The sequence below is a fragment of the Aulonocara stuartgranti genome (assembly GCF_965226115.1).
Source record: "Aulonocara stuartgranti genome assembly, chromosome: 13".
Lineage (NCBI taxonomy): Eukaryota > Metazoa > Chordata > Actinopteri > Cichliformes > Cichlidae > Aulonocara > Aulonocara stuartgranti.
In genome coordinates, this window is record NC_138949.1 from 5,079,661 (window position 1) to 5,105,332 (window position 25,672).

General features: G+C 42.9%; 2 protein-coding genes across 5 annotated transcripts; both read right to left on the reverse strand.

Annotated features, from left to right (window-relative positions):
• Positions 1–4,051: 4,051 nt before the first annotated feature.
• On the reverse strand, positions 4,052–24,505 carry soul2 (heme-binding protein soul2). Of its 2 annotated transcripts, XM_082558155.1 has the most exons (5): positions 23,593–24,505; positions 9,964–10,227; positions 9,752–9,878; positions 9,117–9,285; positions 4,052–4,819 (listed from the first exon to the last, which is right to left on the reverse strand). In XM_082558155.1, exons 2-5 carry the CDS (start codon positions 10,075–10,077, stop codon positions 4,648–4,650), a joined length of 582 nt encoding a protein of 193 aa, XP_082414281.1. In that variant the 5' UTR covers positions 10,078–10,227; positions 23,593–24,505; the 3' UTR covers positions 4,052–4,647. The 2 variants fall into 2 exon arrangements, with proteins under 2 accessions (XP_082414281.1, XP_082414280.1); XM_082558154.1 differs by lacking the exons at positions 9,117–9,285; positions 9,752–9,878; positions 9,964–10,227; positions 23,593–24,505 and adding exons at positions 5,158–5,326; positions 5,746–5,872; positions 5,959–6,111.
• LOC309720994 (uncharacterized protein) lies at positions 13,283–17,924 on the reverse strand. 3 transcript variants are annotated; one of them, XM_082558301.1, is made up of 3 exons: positions 16,093–17,924; positions 15,764–15,887; positions 13,283–15,260 (listed from the first exon to the last, which is right to left on the reverse strand). In XM_082558301.1, the coding sequence occupies exon 1, from the start codon at positions 17,855–17,857 to the stop codon at positions 17,012–17,014; it is 846 nt and encodes a 281-aa protein (XP_082414427.1). In that variant the 5' UTR covers positions 17,858–17,924; the 3' UTR covers positions 13,283–15,260; positions 15,764–15,887; positions 16,093–17,011. The 3 variants fall into 3 exon arrangements, with proteins under 3 accessions (XP_082414427.1, XP_082414428.1, XP_082414426.1); XM_082558302.1 differs by having other exon boundaries at positions 13,283–15,026; positions 15,121–15,887; XM_082558300.1 differs by having other exon boundaries at positions 13,283–15,887.
• Positions 24,506–25,672: the final 1,167 nt, after the last annotated feature.

Consider the following 25,672-nt stretch of genomic DNA (forward strand, 5'->3'; position numbering starts at 1 on the left):
TTCTGACTACTTTTTACTTTTATTCTTTACATTTTTAAACAAATACATGTACTTTCTATTCCTTACATTTTCAAAATGGGCCCATTACGTTTGGTTTAATGCATTTGAGGGGAGTTATTTGCACCACTGCGAGCCTTCAACTCATTTGGGCCCAAACAGTAACACATGAAGTCCTGTTTGTGTATTTATCACCAGGAGATGTGACATAAAAACAGATGACAGATGCAAAAACCTTTGTGCCAAAGGTTTTTGCATCTGTCATCTGCAGCTGTCTATAAGTTGCAACTTTAACATCCAGCTAATCCTACAGAAGAGGAGCGAGCATAAAGGGAGTAATATTTTTATAAGTGGCAATTTAAAATCTAACATTTCAATCAGCTCAACAAGCATCAGCAAACACACAAACTGTTTATGTGCTGTGTTTTTCACGGTTAGTTGCTAGCTAAAGGTCCAGCTTCAATCAGAGATGAAGATAAGGACAGGAGAGGAAGAAGAGAGGTTAGACTGTTCAGTGGTGTTTGATAAACTGGAAATTTATGAAAACTGGAAAGTACACTGCAGAAAGTTGAATCAGTACTTCAACTTTTAATGGAGCATTTTTTAACACTAGTATCTGTACTTCTGTTTAAGTACAGAATGTCTGTGCTTTTGCCACCTCTGCTTATGCAGGCTCTACATAGTAGTGATGTGTCGGTCGTGAACGAAACGGCTCTTAGAGCCGACTCTTTGAAGTGAACTACGCGAGCCGACTCCTTATTGGGAGCCGTGGTTTTTTTTTTTTTCTTTCTCTCACCCTCTCTCTCTTGCACTTTTTTTCCGCTTCACTCCGCACGCGAGCCCTGTGCTTGCGCTGGGAAGAGGCCGGAGGGGCGGTAGTTACACTCGCAGTAGCACAGCAAGAGAGTAGGAGGGAAAGAGAGAGAAAGAGAGCCAGGGAAACAACGTCACATTAGAAAAGTATAGTAATGATTATGATGGCATGCCACACATGGTAAGCTCCACACCTCACCACCCGTTGATTCACTTTAGTTTAATTTACAGTCACTACTTTAAAGTATTCTACATATTGTTCAATATTGTTTCTTTATTAAATGAAACTGAGAAAATAACACCAAAAAAGCCAGCAGAACTTGATCTGATTATATATGTAGCTATTGCACACAATTACTGTATTTTTCAGAGTATGAGGCGCACCGGATTATCAGGCGCAATATCAATGAACAGGTCTATTTTCATACATAAGGCGCATCGGATTATAAGGTGCATTAAGCAAAACAAAACAGCCAGATAAGTCAAACTTTATTTAACTCATTCACAATAACTCTCAACATCGCAGATCATCTTCTTGCTTCCTCCACTTCCATACCATTGATTCATTAATGTTTAATTGTCACTGTGATGGCATGCCACACATGGTAAGCTCCACACCTCACCACCCGTTGATTCACTTTAGTTTAATTTACAGTCACTACTTTAAAGTATTCTACATATTGTTCAATATTGTTTCTTTATTAAATGAAACTGAGAAAATAACACCAAAAAAGCCAGCAGAACTTGATCTGATTATATATGTAGCTATTGCACACAATTACTGTATTTTTCAGAGTATGAGGCGCACCGGATTATCAGGCGCAATATCAATGAACAGGTCTATTTTCATACATAAGGCGCATCGGATTATAAGGTGCATTAAGCAAAACAAAACAGCCAGATAAGTCAAACTTTATTTAACTCATTCACAATAACTCTCAACATCGCAGATCATCTTCTTGCTTCCTCCACTTCCATACCATTGATTCATTAATGTTTAATTGTCACTGTGATGGCATGCCAAACATGGTAAGCTCCACACCTCACCACCCGCTGATTCACTTTAGTTTAATTTACAGTCACTACTTCTAAATATTCTACTTATTGTTCAATATTGTTTCTTTATTAAATGTATTTATTTTTCCATCATACCTTCCAATGTTTATATGGCGTGCACACATATTAACCTTGCAAGGTCAAAGTTCTGTTTTATGTTATATTAATACATCTATCTTTGTTTGAGTTACCTGGGGGTTGGCTTCTCCTCCTGTGTGGCAAAGGGCTGGGAGACCTGAAGTACCACTGACAGCCTAATTGGATTGCACCACATGCTTCATTGCCCGGGGGGTGTTTCATGTTTGTTTAATTGTTTTGTATTAGTTGGTTATATGGCAGCCATCTTGTTTCCCCCATGTGTGTCATTTGGTTTAGCTAAACCAGTATTTAAGTTCCCCTGTGTGTCATTTCAGGAGGTCAGTTTATCATATTGTAACGACCGTGGGTTAGTGGAGCTAAACTGGCTAAACTGCTCACTAGCTAAACGGCTAGCGGGGCGCTAGCGGCTATCGCTAAACTTCACAACGGATGGAGAGCGCTCGTGCCTCATACACCGCACGACCCCAAGCGTCTCAGCAGCAGACTGATAATCCCCAAATGATCCAGCAGGAGGCAGTAGTGGTTCACACCAGTCATTTATTTACCATCTTTTTCTACAACAACGTAACGCTGCTGACACCGAACCCCTATCCCGCTCCCACCACATAGAGTCGCGGTGTCAGCCAACCATGCCAATTCAACCCACTCCACAGAACACACATCAACTTCACTGTGGCTTACATTAACATAACACTAACACAACATGCGAATCAAACACATAGGAACTAGCAGAACGATAGAAAACACAGACAACACAATACCCAGAATGCATCTGGCTAACAACCCCAGCCAGGTCATTACAATATGTTTGTTTGAGGTTTTGTTAATTATTATCTTGAGTTTAGTCTATTGAGTTGACCTCTTTTATTGGTCTGCCTGTTTAAGTTTTGGCTTTGTTAAATATATTTTCATATTTTTGGGTCAATAAAACCCCCCCCCTTTTTTAAAAATTGAAACCACCTGTGTCCTTTATGCTTTACTGCTTGGTCCCTGACAATGATCCACAACTATTTTCAGTTGCGGATGATAAAGGATTCAGAAAGTTTATTCATGCAGGCCCATATGACAGAGAATGTGCATCTTCTTTTTGTTTTCATATTTTTTCACGTTTATATTTAATTGTGTTGTTTCACTTTAAATTTGTTTAGAAGGAAAAAGCTGAAAATTTAAATAGTTAAAAGTTGAAATGTAAATGGTTGGGGTTTTTTTTGTATTATATGATTTATTTATTACATTTTATGTGGAGTGAATAAATAAAAGTATACTTACGGTGGCCCCTAGAGACGAAACATGCACGAACTCCAAAACACGTACAAACCCCGAAGCACTTAAAAACTCCAAAACACGTACAAAAAAGGGGCAGTGTTGAGCTTTTTGTTACCTAGTGGCTACACAAGCCAGGAAGTACCAACGACCGGATTTGGTGTGTGGTAGTGACGGGTAAATGAACTTTTTTTTTTTTTTTAATTATTTGAATATATCTATGAGTGCTTGTGTGTAAATACACAAACAATACACATATGCTTTCAATTGTGTAATTTAAGTGATCTAGGGTAGCTCTGTTTTGGAAGTCCAATTAATGCTAGAAATGTGTTTTGGAGTTTGTACATGCTTTGGAATTTGTACGTGCTTTTTGGAGTTTGTACATGCTTTGTCTCTAGGGGCAACCGTATATATTTATATATAAACATATATAAATAAAGCCACTTTTTTTTTTTTTTAGTAATTCCTTTTGTGCATAATTTTATATTGTTGTTAATAATAAATTAATTAAAGCAACAAAACACCCTGAAGAGAGAGTTGGTCTCCATATCTGTGGGATTTACTTTGCCTGGTATTTAATATATTACTGTGGGAGCTAGTTAAAAATGTAATGAACTGTGGGCATGGGCATATGCCCATGTTGCTCACTGGAAAATCTGCTCTAGCCTACTGCGCTGTCTTTCTGTGGATTATGCGTTGTTAGCTATTCTTCTTTGAAGGTAGATGTTAGCAATCTTCAGGTGTAGCTATGTAGATGGCTTTTTAAAAAATATATAATTTATTTTTGTTTTTCAAAATATAAAACAAGGACAAACAAACAGGCTCAGATCCTACAAATTCTTTTTATTACAAAGTAGATGGCTTTTTTATTTCAGTTGTAGTTAGCCATGTTTCTGTGACTGTAGCAGTTTCATGTAATTATGCATCCAAACAAACAGAAAGGGTAATGTTTTTGGAATGGGAGGATCTTTTAGTTTCTTAAGGTAGTCAAGTGTTATCATTTGCGAGCAATCTTTATTTACATGCAGATAAACCAGTATGTCAGGACGTAGCCCAGAAACAATAACCCTGGAGGTATGTTCAGCTTTTGCACAAACAAGTCTAAATGCATTTCTGTGTAATTGGAGACCTGCAGGAAAGTTCCTCCAGGGCTGACTCATGTAAGGAACATTCTACCAATGCATGAAATTAAAAACAAGGGCTTTTGCAAACAGTAAAGAAATAGAAAAAGACACAAAACACACACTTAAAAAAGTAAACCCCTGTGGAGATGTGTAGAACAAAAAATCTACGGATGCCCCCCAAAAAATACAGTGCATGATTTTTTACTGCAAGTGAAACAGTAAATGATGTCTATGGAAAAACCCACTTTGATTACATGATGAAAAGATTTTGTTCAGCTCACGATGTCTGCTGTTGTCAGGCAGCGTAGATCCAAATTTCATTGTGGTGAGTAAGAGAGAAAAATGATTCATATCCAGCTCCATTGTAAGTGTCATGATCAAAGGTTTTCCCAGCTGTAATCAAGGCCTCACGAAGCTTCTTTGCATTTTCTTGGCCACTCTGGATGCTTGGAGCGCCACCGAAAACCCTTAGAGCAGACAACAAAGCAGAATTCTAGATATCTTTCAGGTTGGCCAAAGACTAAAGAGATTTAGGCTTTGCCCTCCTTTTAATGCTTTTAAAAACTTGCTATCATTGAAGTTTACTCTGTAAGTAATTTTGCATATTATGTATGTGAAACTTCATAGTTAATTCTCTTTCTGACCCCCAAATTGGAATCTGGTGAAGCTTAGTCCAAAATTAATGTTCCTCCCTTTTCAGTATTTGTTAGGTGGTAACATGTTTACAGATTTACAAAATAACTGCTGAATTAAAGTCTTTCTTGGTTTTCTGGGGAAAAACTAGATAAATGGACTTGTTTCTCACCTGACATACACAGTGGCTTCAGGTTTACTTTCCAGTTGGACCAAGGGATCAGAATTTTCAGGTGTTGTGGTACCAGGAGGAATAAACCAGGACAAGGCAAATTCAGGATCACCTTTACCATCTGTGACCTTGACCAGTGCAGGCCAAGTGTCACTAGAGATCTCAAAACCTGAAAGAGAAAAAGAAAGAAAAACATGCTTGAAGGTGCATTTTACTGAAAATGTGTGGGGCTGCAGAAATTCAGAGCTAAAACATCTCTGAAATAAGTCAGTGATTTATGAAATTTTATAGTCTTTAAATATTTTTTTTAAATTCAATACATTTTTTAATAAGAAAAATGACTCCATGCTATATCAAGTATTTCTTTAATATGGACAATAAAACAGTACAAATGTGTTTAAGTTACAAATTTTAGATTTGAGCTCCCCTTTTTCTTCTTTCTTTCAGTTTTGAATAAAAATCAAACAACTCTTCTTATGAAGAACTAGTTTGAAACAACTAATCTCTTGGATTACTGTGTTTGAAAAGAAACATCAACATTACAAAACAAACTACATCACACACTTGCACTTTCAGTTCCTCGTATACCTGCTTCAGTTTGCTTCTTGGCATAATCCTTCAGCCGTGAATTTGCAGCGAGGACATCACTGGACTGGGAGCTGTCAATCTTGGTAGTAATCCAGGTGGAAGTGTCATATAAGCGCACCTCAAAGTCCTGCATGCAAAAGAAGCACAAATGTTAAAGAACCATTATAATGAAGATGACACAAATTCTGTATCTGAATTGTTCCAAAAACTTACCGGGTAGGCCTCGAGTACTTTGTAGTGGGGACACTTTCCCACACAAAAGTCCTGTCCTGTGCAGACTGAAACCAGAAAAAGTGCGAAGAGTGCAAACATTACCTGTGCCATGATCACAGACTCCTGATGAACTGAGCTCTGGACTAAGTCCTCCTGTTTAATAAGATAATCACAGTGTAACGTCTAATGTTATGCAGCACACCCACATGAACTATGTGGGTGTGCTGCATAACATTCAACCTGCAAGGCAGGCCAGTTTGTCTTTTTACATGCATTACAGTGCTCCTCTGACTGCCCAGCATGTCATGGTGTGTGTGGGAGTGATTGTCCTTATCTTGGACAACATCCGTCTCACTAACACCACCTTAAGCCAGTCCAGCTCAATCCCCACACCATTACTGGCCATGCAGATCAGTATATTGAATCTGTTGGATCTGCGACCCTCAACCTGCTGCCCCAGCATGCAACATGCAACAGAATAGAGGATGGCACTGGCCACCTGTGACAAGTGGATGAGCACTTGTCCAGAAGTATTGACTTTATGCACATTATGCACATTATTCTCTCTATATATGTATTAGCTATGATTTGCTATTGTCAAAGTAACATTGCTGCACTTACTATCCTGGGTTTGTTTGTGTAAGCATTCTGTTGCCAGCAGACAAACATTCAGCAAGTTAAAGCAAATGCTCAGTTATATGTTGCTTTATATTTTATTATGTTGCAGAATTAAGTAGGGCTGCACGATTAATCGTTAGAAAATCGCGATCTCGATTCATACTTATGTGTGATCTCGTTTTCAAATGACAACCATTAAAAAAAAAAAAAAAAAAAAAAAAGACGATGACGATTGTACCGCATTTTGATCCGGGACGTAATCTGCATGAAAACAAGCGCTCACTCTTCCTGCTCAACAAATGACAAGGGCGGAGCCTTATACCACGTGATGCAGAAGCTGTGCCGTGTGATGCTAAAATTAGCAGGGAAAAAACAACGGCGAGCACGTCAGGGATGACGAGAAAGTAACAGGAGAAAATCCGTCCCAGTCAACCACCCAAACATCAATAACGGGAACCTTATACAGCGCTTCCCTATACCCGTCGAACTCCCGCAGGCACAAAGAAATTACAGAGGCTATTACTTATCACCTGACCAAGGATATGGCTCCCACCAACACTGTGCAAAACGAGGGATTTAGGAAAATGATCAACACCCTAGACAAATGCTACACAGTGCCGTCCCGCAACTATTTTTCTATTGTTGCACTACCTGCTCTATACACACAGTGTCGAGCAACGGTGGAGGCGGAATTTCAAGCAGTACAACATTTTGCGGCAACCACAAAACGTGAGACATTTGTTGTTTTTATGTTTGTTTATTGTTTTTATGTTCAGTCTCAACTGTTACGAAGTTGATGTGCAGTTAATAAGTGCAATAAATATTTATACTGGAAAAGAAAATCGTGAGAGAATCGTGATCTCAATTCTAAGCCAAAAAATCGTGATTCTCATTTTATGCAAAATCGTGCAGCCCTAGAATTAAGTCATTTGTGCATACTTACAGTGTGGGATGTGTGTAGCTCAACAATGGATAATAGTGCAGAAGAGGGTACGGCCATGCAGAGTTTAAAGCATGGAAGTACTGACATTACTTCCAGTTTCATTACGTAAAAAGTGACAAAAACATTAGTGCGGGCTGTCTCTGTGAAGGTTCTCAGTCATCCAGGTCACCGTAGTCTAAGGAGTTTAGAAAGAAAAGCGTCTGGACTTCTTTCAGTTGCTTGAAGACGTTTCACCTCTCATCCGAGAAGCTTCTTCAGTTCTAGGGTCAAATGGTGGAGAGTCCAAGATGTAAGACCCAAGGGGGACAATGGACCCCCTAATAATGATCCTCTACCTAATCACACAAGCCAAGGTGTGAAAATGGGTTTAGGTCACTATCAGCCAGGGTGTCGGATGAGCTCATTGTGAAACCTAGCCCCTATCATGTGATTTCCTGAGGTCAGATGGCCCAGGATGTGAGTGGGCGTTAAGGCGTCTGGGAAGGGATCTCAGAACTGGATTATAGATGGCAGACAGTTGGTGTCGTAAACCGCCGCCTGTGTTCAAAGATGGTCGTTCACACTGGACATAGATGGCTTTTTTCACTCCTCTTTCAAACCTGTCTTCTCTGTCCAAAATGTGAACATTGGCATCCTCGAAAGAGTGACCTTTGTCCTTTAGATGCAGATGGACCGCTGAGTCTTGTCCCGTGGAGGTGGCTCTTCTGTTGTACAGTGTGCGCTGTACACTCTGCGTGGGAAGAAAACTTCTTTCTACAGCGAAAAAACTTCAAATCTGAGTGAATACCTAGCACGCTGCCACGGGAATGTGAAACCGCTGAATCTTTAATTTTATTTATTTTTTTGCAGTTTTATATGCTGAAATATGCAGAAAATAGATTTGAATGTTAGACACATTTCTTCAAATCAAAGACTGTTGCATGTAATTTAATTTTTGCTTAATGCAATGTGCATAAAGTCAAAAGATTAAATCTAATAAAACAATTTTTAAAAAGAGACTTTTTCATTTGATTCAATTTTATATGATGGATTATGCAGAAAAAAAATAGAACTGAATCAGTAAAGTAACGGGATTACATTCTTGGAGAAGTAATTAGTAGTTAGGTAGTAATTACTTTTTTCAAGTAACTTGACCAACACTGCTGTCCACAACAGACTCATAGAAAATCCTGAGCATTGTCCGACAGATGTTAAAAGAACTCAGCTGCCTCCGAAAATAGAGACGACCGTGGCCCTTTCTGTAGAGTGCAGTGGTGTTTTTAACCCAGTCCAGTTTATTGTCTCTGTGTATTTCAAGGTATTTATAGTCCTCCACGATGTCCGCATTGACCCCTTTGGATTGAAACAGGGGTCACAGGTTTCCTGGTTCTCACTCAACTCAAAATTGAGTCATCTTTCCCTGTGAGATTTAGACTTGTGTGTTAGCTGCTCTCTTTTAATTCTCTTTTCTGTCATAATGACTGATTTTGTTCATTTAGAACTTCACAATTTTGCACAAATTTGCAGTTATATTCTACAATACAACTGCAAAATGAAAAACTTTGGATCTACTGAAGAAATCAAAGTGATTTAAAAGATAAATGGACACACCGCTCACCTTACATAGATAGTGGCTTCAGGTTTAGTTTCTAGTTTGACTAATGGATCATATATTTCTCCCTTTTTGCCACCAGAAGGAACAAACCACGACACCGACATTTTAGGATCACCTTCACCTTCAGTAACAGTGACCAGTACAGGCCAGCAATCATCAGGAATCTCAAAACCTGAAAGAAACAAACATTGTACAGAACTCAGAGTGGTAAATGGACTGGTTCTTATATAGTGCTTCTCTACACTATCTGAGCACTCAAAACACTTTACACAACTAGGCCTCATTCGTCTAGCACTTTTTCTATCTAACTTTCACACACATTCATACACTGATGCACCTGGAGAGCATGCAGACTGTAGCAGATGGGGATCAAACCACCAACCTTCCAATTAGTAGGTGACCTGCTCAACTTGAATATTAAACCAGGTAACACAAGACTAAAGGAATACAAGGTATCAGATTCTAGTTGTTGTTATGTTGATTTTAATCTTACATTTCTCAACTAATTTAGAAGTTCTGCACACCATCTTAGATCTTAGATCAACATATTACTTATTTATACAGTTCCATGTTTAGTTTAGCTACTGCCATCACAAACTAAATTACATACTCGAGTGATATTTCAGTGCCTCATGTACCTGCTTCAGCCTGTCTCTTGACGTAGGTCTTCAGGCGTGAATTTGCAGCTAAATAATCCCTGATCCTGGTGCTGTCGAGCTTTGTGGTAATCCAGTCGGTAGCACCATATAAGCGCACCTCAAAGTCCTGCACACAACAGAAGCAAAAACTATACTTAGCGACTAGAAATAAGAACGCAACAATAGTATATGTGAACTGTTCCAAAGCCTACCTGGTGCGTCTCAACCACTTTGTACCGAGGACATTTTTCCTTTGGGCAAAAGTCCTGTCCGGTGCAGAGTGACACCAGGAACACAGCTAAGAGTGCAAAAACCAACTGTGCCATCTTCACTGAGTCTTCTGAGGAAGTGCAAATGCAGCTCCACAAACAATAATGCAACTTAAAAGTACATCAAAGCGATGCCCTATTGCACCAGATTATATCAGACACGCTGACATAGCTGTGCTGCAATGCAGATCAGGCAGTTTATCTTGTCTGTGGAAAAAGAAACAAAACAGACAAGCTGTCTCTGAAAATGTTTTGTGACAAAACAAGTGTGTGATATTTTTGTCTTCTTTCATTTTATCAGCTTCCATTGAACATAAGAAACCCTTTTCCCATTTGTTTGGAATGTGATGGGTAACACTTTCAAACTTTTAAGTAGTTTGTGTACTTTTAAATAATCTTTTCTTATTATGAATAGGTTGTTGTGTGCTCTGCAGACTTAGATAAATTTTACTGTACATGTCTATAGTGCAAACATGCCTTTGAGTGGACAGGCAGTCACATTTGATAATTTATTTATTTTTATTTTCCCACAGTAAAGCTTTTCTTTATAGCCATGCTAGCAGCACAGCTAGTGAGACTTATTTTAGTTTTTCCATCTAGGACCTTAAAGATCCTTGAACTTAAGACTTAGAGCTCATCCCTGACATATTTTGCTCCTGATGCGATCCTTACACCTGATTGTCCCTCCACTGATCATAAGTTAATTTTCAAACTGTCAACTAAAACTGGAGATTCACATTTCACCATCACAGATATGTAATGCTGGCCTGTCTCAGCTGACTCATATTTGAAATGTTGCTTTTAGATACTTATCATTACTGTAACCTGAGCAGGAAATTTAATGCTTCACAGAAACTTACTGAGTTTAAAATTCCTGTGACCTTGCAGTTTCAGAAAGTGGTTAAACAGGCTTGTGCACAAATTAAACCGTGTTTGCATATGTCATCACTATGTGTGTGTGTGTGACACACACAGTCTTATGAAAGATGTCTTATGAAAGATTGTGACATTGTGTAAGAGAGAGGAGAAGTGCAAATTGCATTAATAAATAAATATGTACATTATAAATCACCTATCATAGAATTAAGAGTTGTTATACAGCTTAATACCCATATGGAAAAGAAATAGTAAAAACTTATATGATTTACTCATGAAAGTGGCCACTTTCTCATTACTTTCATATATATTTTTAGTAAGTATACAAAACATACAAGTTTCATTATATAATTTTTCAAGGGATCTTATATGTGTTTTCACTCTTGTATGCTTTTCATACAAGTTTCATACAAGACAGATAAAAACTTTATAAGATTTATATATATCTCTTTTCCATATGGGTAGAGTATGGTAGGAACGATTTTCTGAAACTTTCTTTATGGCTGTGAGGTTCAATTAGTCTGAGGGAGAAGGAGTGTGGAGTGGAGTGGATGTGATGGGTTGGTTCATGATGGACAGCAGTTTGTTCATTAACCGCCTGCCTCTCACTGACTCAAACACCTTGCTTCACACATCTGAGCTTCCTTAAAAAAAAGCAGAGTTTTAAGTTTTGTCAGATTTATCTTGTTTTTATTAAAATAAAATTCAAAAAACTGAGTTGGCATGCTATTGCATGCTGCATATGCTGCTATTTAATCAGAATCAGAATACTTTTATTAATCCCTAAGGAAATTATGTGGGTTACAGTTGCTCGGATAACAGACTAAACAAATTAAATGATACAATATGTTACAGATTTACAAGTTTAAAAATAGCACTAATAAATACAAGGATTAACAGAGGTGATTATAAATAAATATCAAGAATATCGACAGGAATATTACAGAAAAGTAGAAAGGAGCGTGTGCAAAAGGGTGTAACTATTGTAGTGTTTACAGTGTATTAGATGGAGGAGTTGTGCAGGGAGATGGCCACAGGCAGGAATGATTTCCTGTGTTGTTCAGTGGTGCTTTTTGGTAATCTCAGTCTCTGAACGTGCTTGGACCAGACGAGGCTGAAGGCTCTGAAGCTGGACCAGACGGGGGCGCTGCAGGCGGCGGCGTGGGAGCCGGAGGCGCTGCAGGCTGGAAGGTCCAAGGGATCCTTCCAGCCTGCAGACGAAGGCCGGAGCGGTCCCTCGGACCCTCCAGCGGAGACACGAGACGAAAGGTCGGAGCGGTCCATCGGACCCTCCAGCAGAAGGCATCACTAAGCCAGCAGTCATGGATGCCACTAGCTGACACAAAGGCGACTGGCAATGCACTGAGCACTGGCTCTGCCCAGGCAACGCTGACATGGTGCAGTTCTCAGGTGGCTGCTTAAACTTCAGGGGTCCAGAATCAGCTAGGGACCTTGAGTAGAAACAAGTCTTTCTCCCTGCATGGAGTGAAACTGGTGAAACTGGAGCCTGAACTACGAGTAACAGTGACACAGGGGCCTGGACTACAGGCGACACTGGAGGCGCTGGAGCCTGAACTACATGTGACACTGGGGGGCGCTGGAGCCTGAACTACATGTGACACTGGGGGCGCTGGAGCCTGAACTACAGGTGACACTGGGGGCGCTGGAGACTGAACTGAAAGTGGCACTGGAGACACTGGTGACAGAGCAGAGAGTGGCTGCGGGGCAGCTAACTGAGCTGAGAGTGGCTGCTGAGCAGGTGATACGCTGTTCACATAATCATCTGCAGCACAGAACACAGCCCCTGAATGAACAGTCACACAGTCAGAAAACTGAAAAGAGTCCTCACTCACCACAGCCGGCGAATTAGAAGCCCGAACGTCCGGCTGTGGGGTGGTGCGCCGGTGGCGCGATCGGGGCTTCCTCCCCGCAGACGGCTCTGACGGGCCGGGCAAGATCACACCCGGCGAGTCAGGCAGCGAGGCAGGAGTGGCTGAGAGAAGGTGAGGTGTGTGCCGGAGAAAAACCTGCATGGTCAGAGGAAGCGATTTCAAAAGCCATGGCAGGCCGGAAAAGAGCCGTTGTAGCCTGTTTTCAACGGTGCGGCAAAGCTCGTATGGAGGATTCTCCAGCCACAGCCCGAGGAGGATTTCCACATTGTAGCTGATGTCATCCTGGAGCTCCTCGGACGGATTGAGTGCCGCAGGGTCCATGGTGCCTGGTTCGTACTGTTGAAATCTCCCAATTCTTTTAATCTTTGGGCTGAAGGAAGGACAGTACTCGGTGTATAAATGCTCAATCAACAATCATTTATTTCCATACAATTCAACACTTATGAGCATAAGCCATCATGATGGGGAGACATGCATGAAGAGCGTCACAGCAAAATCTCAAAATGGTGGCGGGTTGCTCAGCTTCTTATAGCCTCTAGTGGCTCCCACCTAGTCGTAAAAGCCTAAACATTCACATTCTTTCTCCCTTACGGCGCCTAAGTTATGACCTCGGCTCCTTGCTCCTCTGCTTCTACAGAAGGTGGGGGTATGGAATGTGGTTTATCTCCCCTGCCCTAGACACAAAGTCTCCTGAACAATCTTTCTTTTTATGATTCAGCAGTAAAGCATGTCAAGAAAACAGTGTAACACATTCAACAGTGTCGAGTAATAGGGAGGCAAACTGAAAACACTCACATAAGACGCAGACCTTCAAAATAAAACAGGAAACACATACACGCAATGACACAAGACACAAACTTCACACAGACTGGGGAACACATAGGAACATGAAAACAAAACCCAGAATAATAATAACTACTAAAACATAAACACGGAGTCACAAACTCCGGATCATGACAGTGCTCCTGTGGCTAGCCAGCATGTCATGGAGTAGGTGGGAGTTATTATCCAGCATTTTCTTTATCTTGGACAACATCCGCCTCACTGACACCACCCCAACGGAGTCCAGCTCCATCCCCACAACATTAATGGCCTTGCGGATCAGTTTATTTAGTCTGTTAGCATCTGCAACATGCAGATGTCGCAGCACCTGCTTTGCTGCCGTCTCCTGTAACCCGGCATGTTTCTGAGGTACGTTTTTTTTTGGTTTTTTAAAAAAATGTTATTCTTGTGGTTTTTGGCCTCAGATGAGGTTTGATGTGTCTGTGTCAGTGTGGTGCAGCCAGTCTAGTCTGTCTCTAGACAGTCCAGACAGCACCACACTGACACTTCCAATCACCACACATCTAAGCACAAAGCCAGTGAAGTCATAGTGATGTCATCACACTCTGTAGTAGGAGGTCATATATAGGAGTTAAATTCAGATTCACAGGCTTACCTCTGCACAGCTGGCATCTCCTGTAACCCTGCTTGTTTCTAAATTTTGTTTTCTTTCTTTCTTATGTTGTTCTTGTTGTTTTTGCCCTCAGCCCTCATGTCCAAAACAAAATGTTCACAAAAGGCACAGGACCGCAGGGAACAGAGCGTCGAAAACAAAAGGTCTATTAATGGCACTGGAACCGTTCAAAACACAGTTCAGGTGGCCAACCTGGAGGATGGCAGCACGGGAGCCCAGAGAGAAAATGTTCAGGAGGCCAACCACGCGGAAGGCAGTGGCCATGTGGAAACAACTCAGGAGGCCGACCAGGAGGCCAGCAGCACAGCGGTCCAAACCAGAACAGTTCAGGGGGCCGACTGCTCAGAAGGCAGCAGCGGCGACTAAGCAGGTCCAGAGGCCGCCCACGATGGCGATGACGTCCAGCCTGTGGCCTGGAAAGTGGCCGATGAAGTTGAGGCCCTGGACATAGATCAGACGGTGGCGTAGCAACTGCAGGACCAGAAGAGGTAGGCCCAGACGAGAAAGGACCAGATGAAGCAGCTGCAGGCGATGTTGTGAAAGCTGCAGGTGGTGGCACTGCAGGCGACGATGGCCGGAAGGGGCCCTCGGACCCTTCAGTGGAGGCAGACGAAGGCTGGACGGGCCCCTTGGACCCTCCAGCAGAGGCAGAAGAGGTACCATGGACCATCCAGCAGAGACAGGCGAAGGCTGAAGCTGCCCCTTGGATCCTCCAGCGGAGGGTAAAAGCACTCGTTCCTCTTCAAACAAACCACACACGAGACCAGTCTCTCTCTCTGACACTCACCACACGGGAAACACAGGAGAAACAGTCCAGGTAGTCTGTACACAGAGAACCACTTATCAATACAAAAGCACTAAGACACGAGAGAATACTTGCTGAGGCATGACTTCATCAACGCGAGTCACACAAGGATCCAGCGAAGAACAGCAGTCGCTCCCTGGCTTAAATGCTGGCCATACTGATGAGGCTCAGGTGTTTCTTCCTCCGAGGAGCGTGGGCCGAGGGCATGAATCTGCAATGAGTTCCGCCCCAGAGAGAGAGAGAGAGAGATTTGATTTTTAAAAACACATTTATTCACTTAATAGTTAATCATGCAAAATACAGCTCAAATCAACACATTCCTAAATTAAAGTTCAGAATTTGTTAAAGACAACCGACTAAGTTCATACTCCCAAAGATTTCAAAAAACATCCAACTCATCCATTTTGAAATAATACTTAACATACTCTTGAAAAGCTCTACACAATCAGTATTTTGTCTATTATCAACCTTATATTTTCTACTCAAGTAAATTGCCACCTTTGCTTGACCCGGGAAAAAATTCAGCAATTGGTCCCTTTTCTCCTTTCTTTTGTCGTATGTGAAACCAAAAATAAAACACTGTGTTGTAAAACATTCTCCAAAGGAATCCCAAATACCACAAAGTACTGAAAATAAATCCAATAATCTGAAATACTGCCCAAAACCATGAAAAATAGTTTCTCTCATTGAACAAAAAGGACACTTATCTGAAACCTTAGGCTTAATGATGGTCACATGGGGGTGGGGAGGCCGTAGCTCAGGTGGTAGAGCGGGTCACCTACCCGCCGGAAGGTTGGTGGTTCGATCCCAGGCTCCACCAGTCTACGTGCCAAATATCCTTGGGTAAGATATTAACCCCATGTTACCCTCTGATGCATCCATTGGAGTGTGAATGTTAGATATGCTTTAAGTGAAAAGTGCTATATAACAACCAGTCACTGTAAATCACCAGTGTTCTTAGTCAATGGTGTACAGAAACCCCCATACAGGTTTCACATCAAAACCAACTTTAAAATAATCTCTCCAAGGTGTATCATTTTTACCTTTTAGCTTTGCTTTGTTCAGAGCATCTTAACACATCTTTTGTACTTTTGTACATTCACCAAATCCAGTGCTGTCCAGGATATTTCTCCTTCTCCAAAAAAGGACCAGGGCTTTGAAAGCCCTTAAGCTGCGGCCTAATGCACAATCTAAAGAAATGGTCCATTTCATCAGGTGTGAAAAGTCCATTGGCCCCTCCATTCAAAAGTCTTTTATCATCTTCTGATAGCACTCGCTTGAATTTTGTCAACATCAGGCCTACAATCTGGAGAGATTGAACCTCCAGTCTTCTTGCCAAGGAGACAGCATCATCCATTTTGGCACCAACAAGTTCAAGCAAATGCCTTACAGTGGTAACCCCCTTTTTCATCAGACGCTCTGATATCATTGCCATATTATCCCAGGATGAACCTAAATGAGACCCTTTGAGAATAGGTTCCATTAATAGCCTATATATATATATAAAAAAAAAACAAAAAACAAAAAAAACACCCAGCACGCCCCTGCGGGCGGTTTATCCTTCAAGCTCGGGTCCTCTACCAGAGGCCTGGGAGCTTGAGGGTCCTGCGCAGTATCTTAGCTGTTCCCAGGACTGCGCTCTTCTGGACAGAGATCTCCGATGTTATTCCCGGGATCTGCTGGAGCCACTCCCCTAGCTTGGGAGTCACCGCACCTAGTGCTCCGATTACCACGGGGACCACCGTTACCTTCACCCTCCACATCCTCTCGAGCTCTTCTCTGAGCCCTTGGTATTTCTCCAGCTTCTCGTGTTCCTTCTTCCTGATATTGCTGTCATTCGGAACCGCTACATCGATCACTACGGCCGTCTTCTTCTGTTTGTCTACCACCACTATGTCCGGTTGGTTAGCCACCACCATTTTGTCCGTCTGTATCTGGAAGTCCCACAGGATCTTAGCTCGGTCATTCTCCACCACCCTTGGGGGCATCTCCCATTTTGACTTCCAGGTTATACTCGGCACAGATGTTCCTGTACACTATGCCGGCCACCTGGTTATGGCGTTCCATGTATGCCTTGCCTGCTAGCATCTTGCACCCTGCTGTTATGTGCTGGATTGTCTCTGGGGCATCTTTACACAGCCTGCACCTGGGGTCTTGCCTGGTGTGATAGACCCCAGCCTCTATGGATCTTGTACTCAGAGCTTGTTCTTGTGCTGCCATGATTAGTGCCTCTGTGCTGTCTTTCAGTCCAGCTTTGTCCAGCCACTGGTAGGATTTCTGGATATCAGCCACCTCCTCTATCTGCCGGTGGTACATACCGTGCAGGGGCCTGTCCTTCCATGATGGTTCCTCGTCTCCCTCCTCTTTCTTGGGTTTCTGCTGCCTGAGGTATTCACTGAGCACTCGGTCAGTTGGGGCCATCTTCCCAATGTATTCTTGGATGTTTGTTGTCTCATCCTGGACTGTGGTGCTGACACTCACCAGTCCTCGGCCCCCTTCCTTCCGCTTAGCGTACAGCCTCAGGGTGCTGGACTTGGGGTGAAACCCTCCATGCATGGTAAGGAGCTTTCTTGTCTTTATGTCAGTGGCTTCTATCTCCTCCTTTGGCCAGCCTATTACCCCAGCAGGGTACCTGATCACGGGCAGGGCGTATGTGTTGATGGCCCGGACCTTGTTCCTACCATTCAGCTGACTCCTCAGGACTTGCCTGACCCTCTGCGGGTACTTGGTGGTTGCAGCTTTTCTAGCGGCCTCTTCATGGTTCCCATTCGCCTGCAGGATCCCCAGGTACTTGTAACTGTCCTCCATGTCTGCAATGTTGCCTTCTGGTAGTTCAATCCCCTCAGTTCTGACTACCTTCCCTCTCTTTGGCGTCCCTGGGTGGGATATAAAAAAAAAAACACCCAGCACGCCCCTGCGGGCGGTTTATCCTTCAAGCTCGGGTCCTCTACCAGAGGCCTGGGAGCTTGAGGGTCCTGCGCAGTATCTTAGCTGTTCCCAGGACTGCGCTCTTCTGGACAGAGCTCTCCGATGTTGTTCCCGGGATCTGCTGGAGCCACTCGCCTATCTTGGGAGTCACCGCACCTAGTGCTCCGATTACCACGGGGACCACCGTTACCTTCACCCTCCACATCCTCTCGAGCTCTTCTCTGAGCCCTTGGTATTTCTCCAGCTTCTCGTGTTCCTTCTTCCTGATATTGCTGTCATTCGGAACCGCTACATCGATCACTACGGCCGTCTTCTTCTGTTTGTCTACCACCACTATGTCCGGTTGGTTAGCCACCACCATTTTGTCCGTCTGTATCTGGAAGTCCCACAGGATCTTAGCTCGGTCATTCTCCACCACCCTTGGGGGCATCTCCCATTTTGACCTCGGGACTTCCAGGTTATACTCGGCACAGATGTTCCTGTACACTATGCCGGCCACTTGGTTATGGCGTTCCATGTATGCCTTGCCTGCTAGCATCTTGCACCCTGCTGTTATGTGCTGGATTGTCTCTGGGGCATCTTTACACAGCCTGCACCTGGGGTCTTGCCTGGTGTGATAGACCCCAGCCTCTATGGATCTTGTGCTCAGAGCTTGTTCTTGTGCTGCCATGATTAGTGCCTCTGTGCTGTCTTTCAGTCCAGCTTTGTCCAGCCACTGGTAGGATTTCTGGATATCAGCCACCTCCTCTATCTGCCGGTGGTACATACCGTGCAGGGGCCTGTCCTTCCATGCTGGTTCCTCGTCTCCCTCCTCTTTCTTGGGTTTCTGCTGCCTGAGGTATTCACTGAGCACTCGGTCAGTTGGGGCCATCTTCCCAATGTATTCTTGGATGTTCCTTGTCTCATCCTGGACTGTGGTGCTGACACTCACCAGTCCCCGGCCCCCTTCCTTCCGCTTAGCGTACAGCCTCAGGGTGCTGGACTTGGGGTGAAACCCTCCATGCATGGTAAGGAGCTTTCTTGTCTTTATGTCAGTGGCTTCTATCTCCTCCTTTGGCCAGCCTATTACCCCAGCAGGGTACCTGATCACGGGCAGGGCGTACGTGTTGATGGCCCGGATCTTGTTCTTACCATTCAGCTGACTCCTCAGGACTTGCCTGACCCTCTGCAGGTACTTGGTGGTTGCAGCTTTTCTAGCGGCCTCTTCATGGTTCCCATTCGCCTGCGGGATCCCCAAGTACTTGTAACTGTCCTCTATGTCTGCAATGTTGCCTTCTGGTAGTTCAATCCCCTCAGTTCTGACTACCTTCCCTCTCTTTGTTACCATCCGACTACACTTCTCCAGTCCGAACGACATTCCAATGTCATTGCTGTATAGCCTGGTAGTGTGGATCAGTGAATCGATGTCTCGTTCACTCTTGGCATACAGCTTGATGTCATCCATGTACAGGAGGTGGCTGACAACTGCTCCGTTCCGTAGTCGGTATCCGTAGCCAGTCTTGTTAATGATTTCACTGAGGGGGTTCAGGCCTATGCAGAACAGCAGTGGGGACAGAGCATCTCCTTGGTAGATCCCGCACTTGATGGTGACTTGTGCTATGGGCTTGGAGTTGGCCTCTAGTGTTGTGCGCCACATCCCCATTGAGTTCCTGATGAAGGCTCTCAGGGTCCCATTGATCTTGTACAATTCTAGGCATTCCAGTATCCAGCTGTGGGGCATTGAGTCATAGGCCTTCTTGTAATCAATCCAGGCAGTGCACAGGTTGGTCAGTCTGGTCTTGCAGTCTCGGCTGATTGTTCTGTCTACCAGTAGCTGGTGTTTTGCGCCTCTGGTATTCTTGCCAATTCCTTTCTGTGTCCCGCTCATGTATTGACCCATGTGCCTGTTCATCTTAGCCGATATGATGCCTGACAGGAGCTTCCATGTAGTACTGAGGCAGGTTATTGGTCGGTAGTTGGAGGGGACCGGTCCCTTCTTGGGGTCCTTGGGGATCAGGACCGTCCGGCCTTCAGTTAGCCATTCCGGGTGTATCTCGTTAACTAGCAGCTGGTTCATTTGTGCTGCCAGACGCTCGTGGAGTGCAGTTAGCTTCTTCAGCCAGTAGGCGTGAACCATGTCAGGCCCTGGTGCTGTCCAACTCTTCATACTGGAGACCCTTTCTTGGATATCTGCCACTGTGATGGTTACTGGACCCTGTTCAGGGAGGTCGCTGTGGTCTGCCCTCAGATCCTCTAGCCACTGAGCATTGCCGTTATGGGTTGCATCCTTCTCCCATATGCTCTTCCAGTATTGCTCCGTCTCCAGCCTTGGTGGTGCTGTTCTCTTATTGTTCCCTTGCCACTGAGAGTACACCTTTGCTGGTTCTGTGGAGAACAGCTGGTTTATTCTCCTGCCTTCTATCTCTCTGGTGTACCTCCTCAAGCGGCTGGCCAAGGCTGTGAGTCTTTGCTTGGCAGTTTCCAAGGCCTCAGGTATGGACAGCTTGCTGTATTTCTTAGGCACCTTATTCGTCGCACCTTTCTGCAACTCCGTTAGTTGGCTAACCTCTCTCCGTGCTACTTTGATCTTGCCCTCTAGCCTCCTTCTCCATGGAGGGTACTGCCCCTTGTGGCTGTTCAACTTGTAGCCAAGCATCTCACTGATCACTGCTGCCGTATTGTAGATCAGCTTGTTAGTGTCGGTAATCGTGGTTGTAGGTATTGCCCGTAGTGCTGCATTAACATCATCTAGCAGACCTTCTGAGGGTACTTCACGTAATCTTGGTAACCGGCTACGGGGGATCCAGGTTTCAAGCTTGGCCATGATCCTATTTTTCAGGTCAGCTCCTCTCGCACTCAACGATCCTTCTCCTATCACACTTGGGGCTATGTACCCAATCTCGGGTGGGGGTGATGATATCTCCCCCCTGACCTGGCGTCCTGACTCCTCCTTGCCGTAGCATTTGTGTTGTACCTCGTCAATCTCTAGCTGTGAGAGCAGTCCCTTCTTTCGAATGTTGGAACACTGAGCTACTAGTTGTTTCGCCGTCATTGTGGATGTTGGGTATCGAAGAATCCATAGGTCCCTCATCCTATTCATGTAGCCCCTTCCGCCGGGGTTACTTGCGTAGTAGCATTCCAACAACGCCCTGTTTTCGTCCCTTGCCCACCGATGCCTTCTTGTTCCAGTAGCCCACTTTTCATCAGGGTGCCCTGGTTCCTCAACACCTGACGCGGACCTTGTTGATCCGGGCGACGTCCGAGCCGGCATGCCTTCATATTTATCTGTCTCGCTCATGTCTGCGGTAGGCTTGCTTAGCATAGGGGGTCTAGCCTTAGGACCCTTACTGGATACAGACGCCCCAGGCAGGAATCGAACTTGCGATCCTCTGTTCCAAAGGCGTGTAGTCTAACCACTACGCTATCCAGCTGCTATATATATATATATATATATATATATATATATATATATATATATATATATATATATATATATATATATATATATATATATATATATATATATATATATATATATATTAGGGGTGCAACGATATTCGTATCGATATTGAACCGTTCGATACAGTGCTTTCGGTTCGGTACGCATATGTATCGAACAATACAACATTTGTAATTTATTTTATCAACTTTCCTTCTGACGATGCTGTCTGTGTTGAGCGCTCAGTGAATCTGCGTTCGACTACTCCGCCTAGGCTGCACTGTCGAGCGCAGATCCACTGAGCGCTCAACACAGCATAGTCAGAAGGAAGAGAGCAGGGCAAGCTAGCGAGACAGAAGTTAAGCTCTCCTTGCAACATTCAGATCTGGCGTTTGGAATTATTTTGGTTTTCATGTGACGTATGACCCTGAAGGTAAGCGAGTCATGAACTAAAGTAAAACAGTATGTTGGATGTGCCATGCAATGCTCAATTACATGGGTGGGAACTAGTATGTTAGCGCAGTTAGCTCGTTAAGGTGTTGGCCGTCTAGCCCCATGCACGGGGCGATCGGCGGTAGCTCGTTAACGGAGATTTGCCGTGTTGTGGCGTTAAGGTCATTTCAACGAGATCAACCTGAAAGCACTAGTGGGAACACAACGAATATCACTGCACATTTACGCCGACATCATCCTAGTGCAAAGACAAAAACAACAAGCATGCTACTAACTTTAGCCGAGTCATTTAGACAGCTGTTAGCACATGATTCTCCTTATGCTGCTGAGAATATAGCCCAGAAGAAGCGGATAGTATAGCTTTTATTTTGGAAAGAGACATTTCTCTGTAATAAACTCTCTTTTCCAAAGATGAGTGATTCCTCAATCAGATACAGGGCTTGCAATATCGCTAGCCCGACGTCCTGGGGCTAGCGATTTTTTCAGTCGGGCTACCAAAATCTATCTCTGCCCTGCCCGTCGGGCTATTGTAGGAAGGAAAAATATATGTCAATGCTTTTGCATTCTTTCAGAAATGTAGCTGGGTAATTATGTCATTGGCATTGGTGAGCCACTGTCAATATGTGACATATTGAAATCACGTTTGAATTTGCGCTTGTTTTTTTCCTTTCACTTTGCAATCGCGTGAACTGTGTATAGAGAGCGACAGCACTGATCTGTGAGTGATGATAATTTGTGCACCAATTCCTCTGACATCGTCTTATTAATCGTTAGCTTACTATGCAAACATGACAAGTGAAATCTCCCGCAGCAAGCTTAAACATGTGAGAGGTTGATCGCACAGAGAATTGCTGAGCTTATGTGAGTGCGTGTGTAAAAGCAGCACGATATATATTTTAGTTCTGCTGAGCCAAATAAGACAGGTCAGGGTGAAGAAGTGACAGCCAAAGAAAAGCTTACCACAAAACGGAAAAGTTATGACAAATCAGACTATAAGGCAAAAAGAAAGTGCAGCTTTATGGTTTCATGGACAAAATAATTTCTGTGGCTGCAATATGACGAGCTAAATAACCAGGGCTGCACATAAGTGGTCCGCAGGTGCGCATTCGCTGTCAAAATAAAAAACACGCACAAGGGTTAGGGTTAAATTTAAAAACTGTACTTTTGAGTTAAAATATATATTTATAATTTTAATAAATGACAAATTAAAAAGGCATGAACATTTTTTTTGTATCGGAAAAATATCGAACCGTGACACCAAAGTATATATATATATATATATATATATATATATATATATATATATATATATATATATATATATGTATATATATATATATATATATATATATATATATGTATATATTAGGGGTGCAACGATACACAAAATTCACGGTTCGGTTTGGTTCGGTTCGATACTTTGGTGTCACGATACTTTGGTGTCACCAAAGTATATATATATATATATATATATATATATATATATATATATATATATATATATATATATATATATATATATATGTATATATTAGGGGTGCAACGATACACAAAATTCACGGTTCGGTTCGGTTCGATACTTTGGTGTCACGGTTCGATATTTTTCCGATACAAAAAAAATGTTCATGCCTTTTTAATTTGTCATTTATTAAAATTATAAATATATATTTTAACTCAAAAGTACAGTTTTTAAATTTAACCCTAACCCTTGTGCGTGTTTTTTATTTTGACAGCGAATGCGCACCTGCGGACCACTTATGTGCAGCCCTGGTTATTTAGCTCATCATATTGCAGCCACAGAAATTATTTTGTCCATGAAACCATAAAGCTGCACTTTCTTTTTGCCTTATAGTCTGATTTGTCATAACTTCTCCGTTTTGTGGTAAGCTTTTCTTTGGCTGTCACTTCTTCACCCTGACCTGTCTTATTTGGCTCAGCAGAACTGAAATGCTTTTACACGCTCACTCACATAAGCTCAGCGATTCTCTGCGCGATCAACCTCTCACATGTTTAAGCTGCGGGAGATTTCACTTGTCATGTTTGCATAGTAAGCTAACGATTAATAAGACGATGTCAGAGGAATTGGTGCACAAATTATCATCACTCACAGATCAGTGCTGTCGCTCTCTATACACAGTTCGCACGATTGCAAAGTGAAAGCAAAAAAACAAGCACAAATTCAAACGCGACTTCAATATGTCACATATTGACAGTGGCTCACCGATGCCAATGACATAATTACCCAGCTACATTTCTGAAAGAATGCAAAAGCATTGACATATATTTTTCCTACAATAGCCCGACGGGCAGGGAAGAGATAGATTTTGGTAGCCCGACTGAAAAAATCGCTAGCTCCGGGACGTCGGGCTAGCGATATTGCAAGCCCTGTATCTGATTGAGGAATCACTCATCTTTGGAAAAGAGAGTTTGTTACAGAGAAATAGCTCTTTCCAAAATAAAAGCTATACTATCCGCTTCTTCTGGGCTATATTCTCAGCAGCATAAGGAGAATCATGTGCTAACAGCTGTCTAAATGACTCGGCTAAAGTTAGTAGCATGCTTGTTGTTTTTGTCTTTGCACTAGGATGATGTCGGCGTAAATGTGCAGTCATATTCGTTGTGTTCCCACTAGTGCTTTCAGGTTAATCTTGTTGAAATGACCTTAACGCCACAACACGGCAAATCTCCGTTAACGAGCTACCGCCGATCACTCCGTGCATGGGGCTAGACGGCAAACACGTTAACGAGCTAACTGCGCTAACACACTAGTTCACACCAATGTAATTGAGCATTGCATGGCACATCCAACATACTGTTTTACTTTAGTCCATGACTCGCTTACCTTCAGGGTCATACGTCACATGAAAACCAAAATAATTCCAAACGCCAGATCTGAATGAGGTTCAATTTGCCTGTTGCAAGTAGAGCTTAACTTCTGTCTCGCTAGCTTGCCCTGCTCTCTTCCTTCTGACTATGCTGTGTTGAGCGCTCAGTGGATCTGCGCTCGACAGTGCAGCCTAGGCGGAGTAGTCGAACACAGATTCACTGAGCGCTCAACACAGACAGCATCGTCAGAAGGAAAATTGATAAAATAAATTACAAATGTTGTATTGTTCGATACATATGCGTACCGAACCGAAAGCACTGTATCGAACGGTTCAATATCGATACGAATATCGTTGCACCCCTAGTATACATATATATATATATATATATATATATATATATATATATATATATATATATATATATATATTAAAAAAAACTTAGACGAGGAGGGTGCTATGTTGTCAGAGATAGCTGTCTGACTGTGAGGTACTGCAACAGCAGAGGGCACCAATACTCCTTGGAAGCGTGTAGTCCTCCAAACAGCAGCACCCAGCACTGAACCAACAACCTGCTATTTCAATGTAAGTATATGATCAGACGTGAAACGTATATCAGCTGTAACCATAGTTACCTTGGTCAGTTTTCTTGTTGTGTTGAAAGCGTTCCTCTGTCACAGGCTTTGCCTTCAGTCCGATTTAGTTTTCTAGAAAGCTCATGCTAATGCAGCTGGTTGAATATTTTAGCTAGCTTTACTGTAAAACAAATGCCGGTTTAATTTACCAGGAGCAGCTAAATGTTCCTTTTTGATTTCTGTGCCAAGTCAGTGAAGTCACTGAGGGGTTATGTATTTCATTGCGACCTGCTTGGCGTTTTTAATCCTTTAGGTTATGGAAATAAATTGATAAAACTGTAGTTAAAGGAACCTTGTTTTGCATGCTGGAGATAATTTAGGCTTACATTGCACTGGTGGCTTTTGCTTTAGTTGTACACATCAT

What these genes read in the sequence shown, in the direction of transcription:
- LOC309720994 (XM_082558301.1), bottom strand. Translation starts at nt 17,857, where the DNA reads ATGGAGGACAGTTACAAGTACCTGGGGATCCTGCAGGCGAATGGGAAC.
- soul2 (XM_082558155.1), bottom strand. Translation starts at nt 10,077, where the DNA reads ATGGCACAGTTGGTTTTTGCACTCTTAGCTGTGTTCCTGGTGTCACTC. An exon ending in AAGTGGTTGAGACGCACCAG is followed by an intron (nt 9,879 to 9,963) that starts GTAGGCTTTGGA and finishes TGTTGTGTGCAG; the next exon opens with GACTTTGAGGTGCGCTTATA. An exon ending in CAAGAGACAGGCTGAAGCAG is followed by an intron (nt 9,286 to 9,751) that starts GTACATGAGGCA and finishes TGTTTCTTTCAG; the next exon opens with GTTTTGAGATTCCTGATGAT.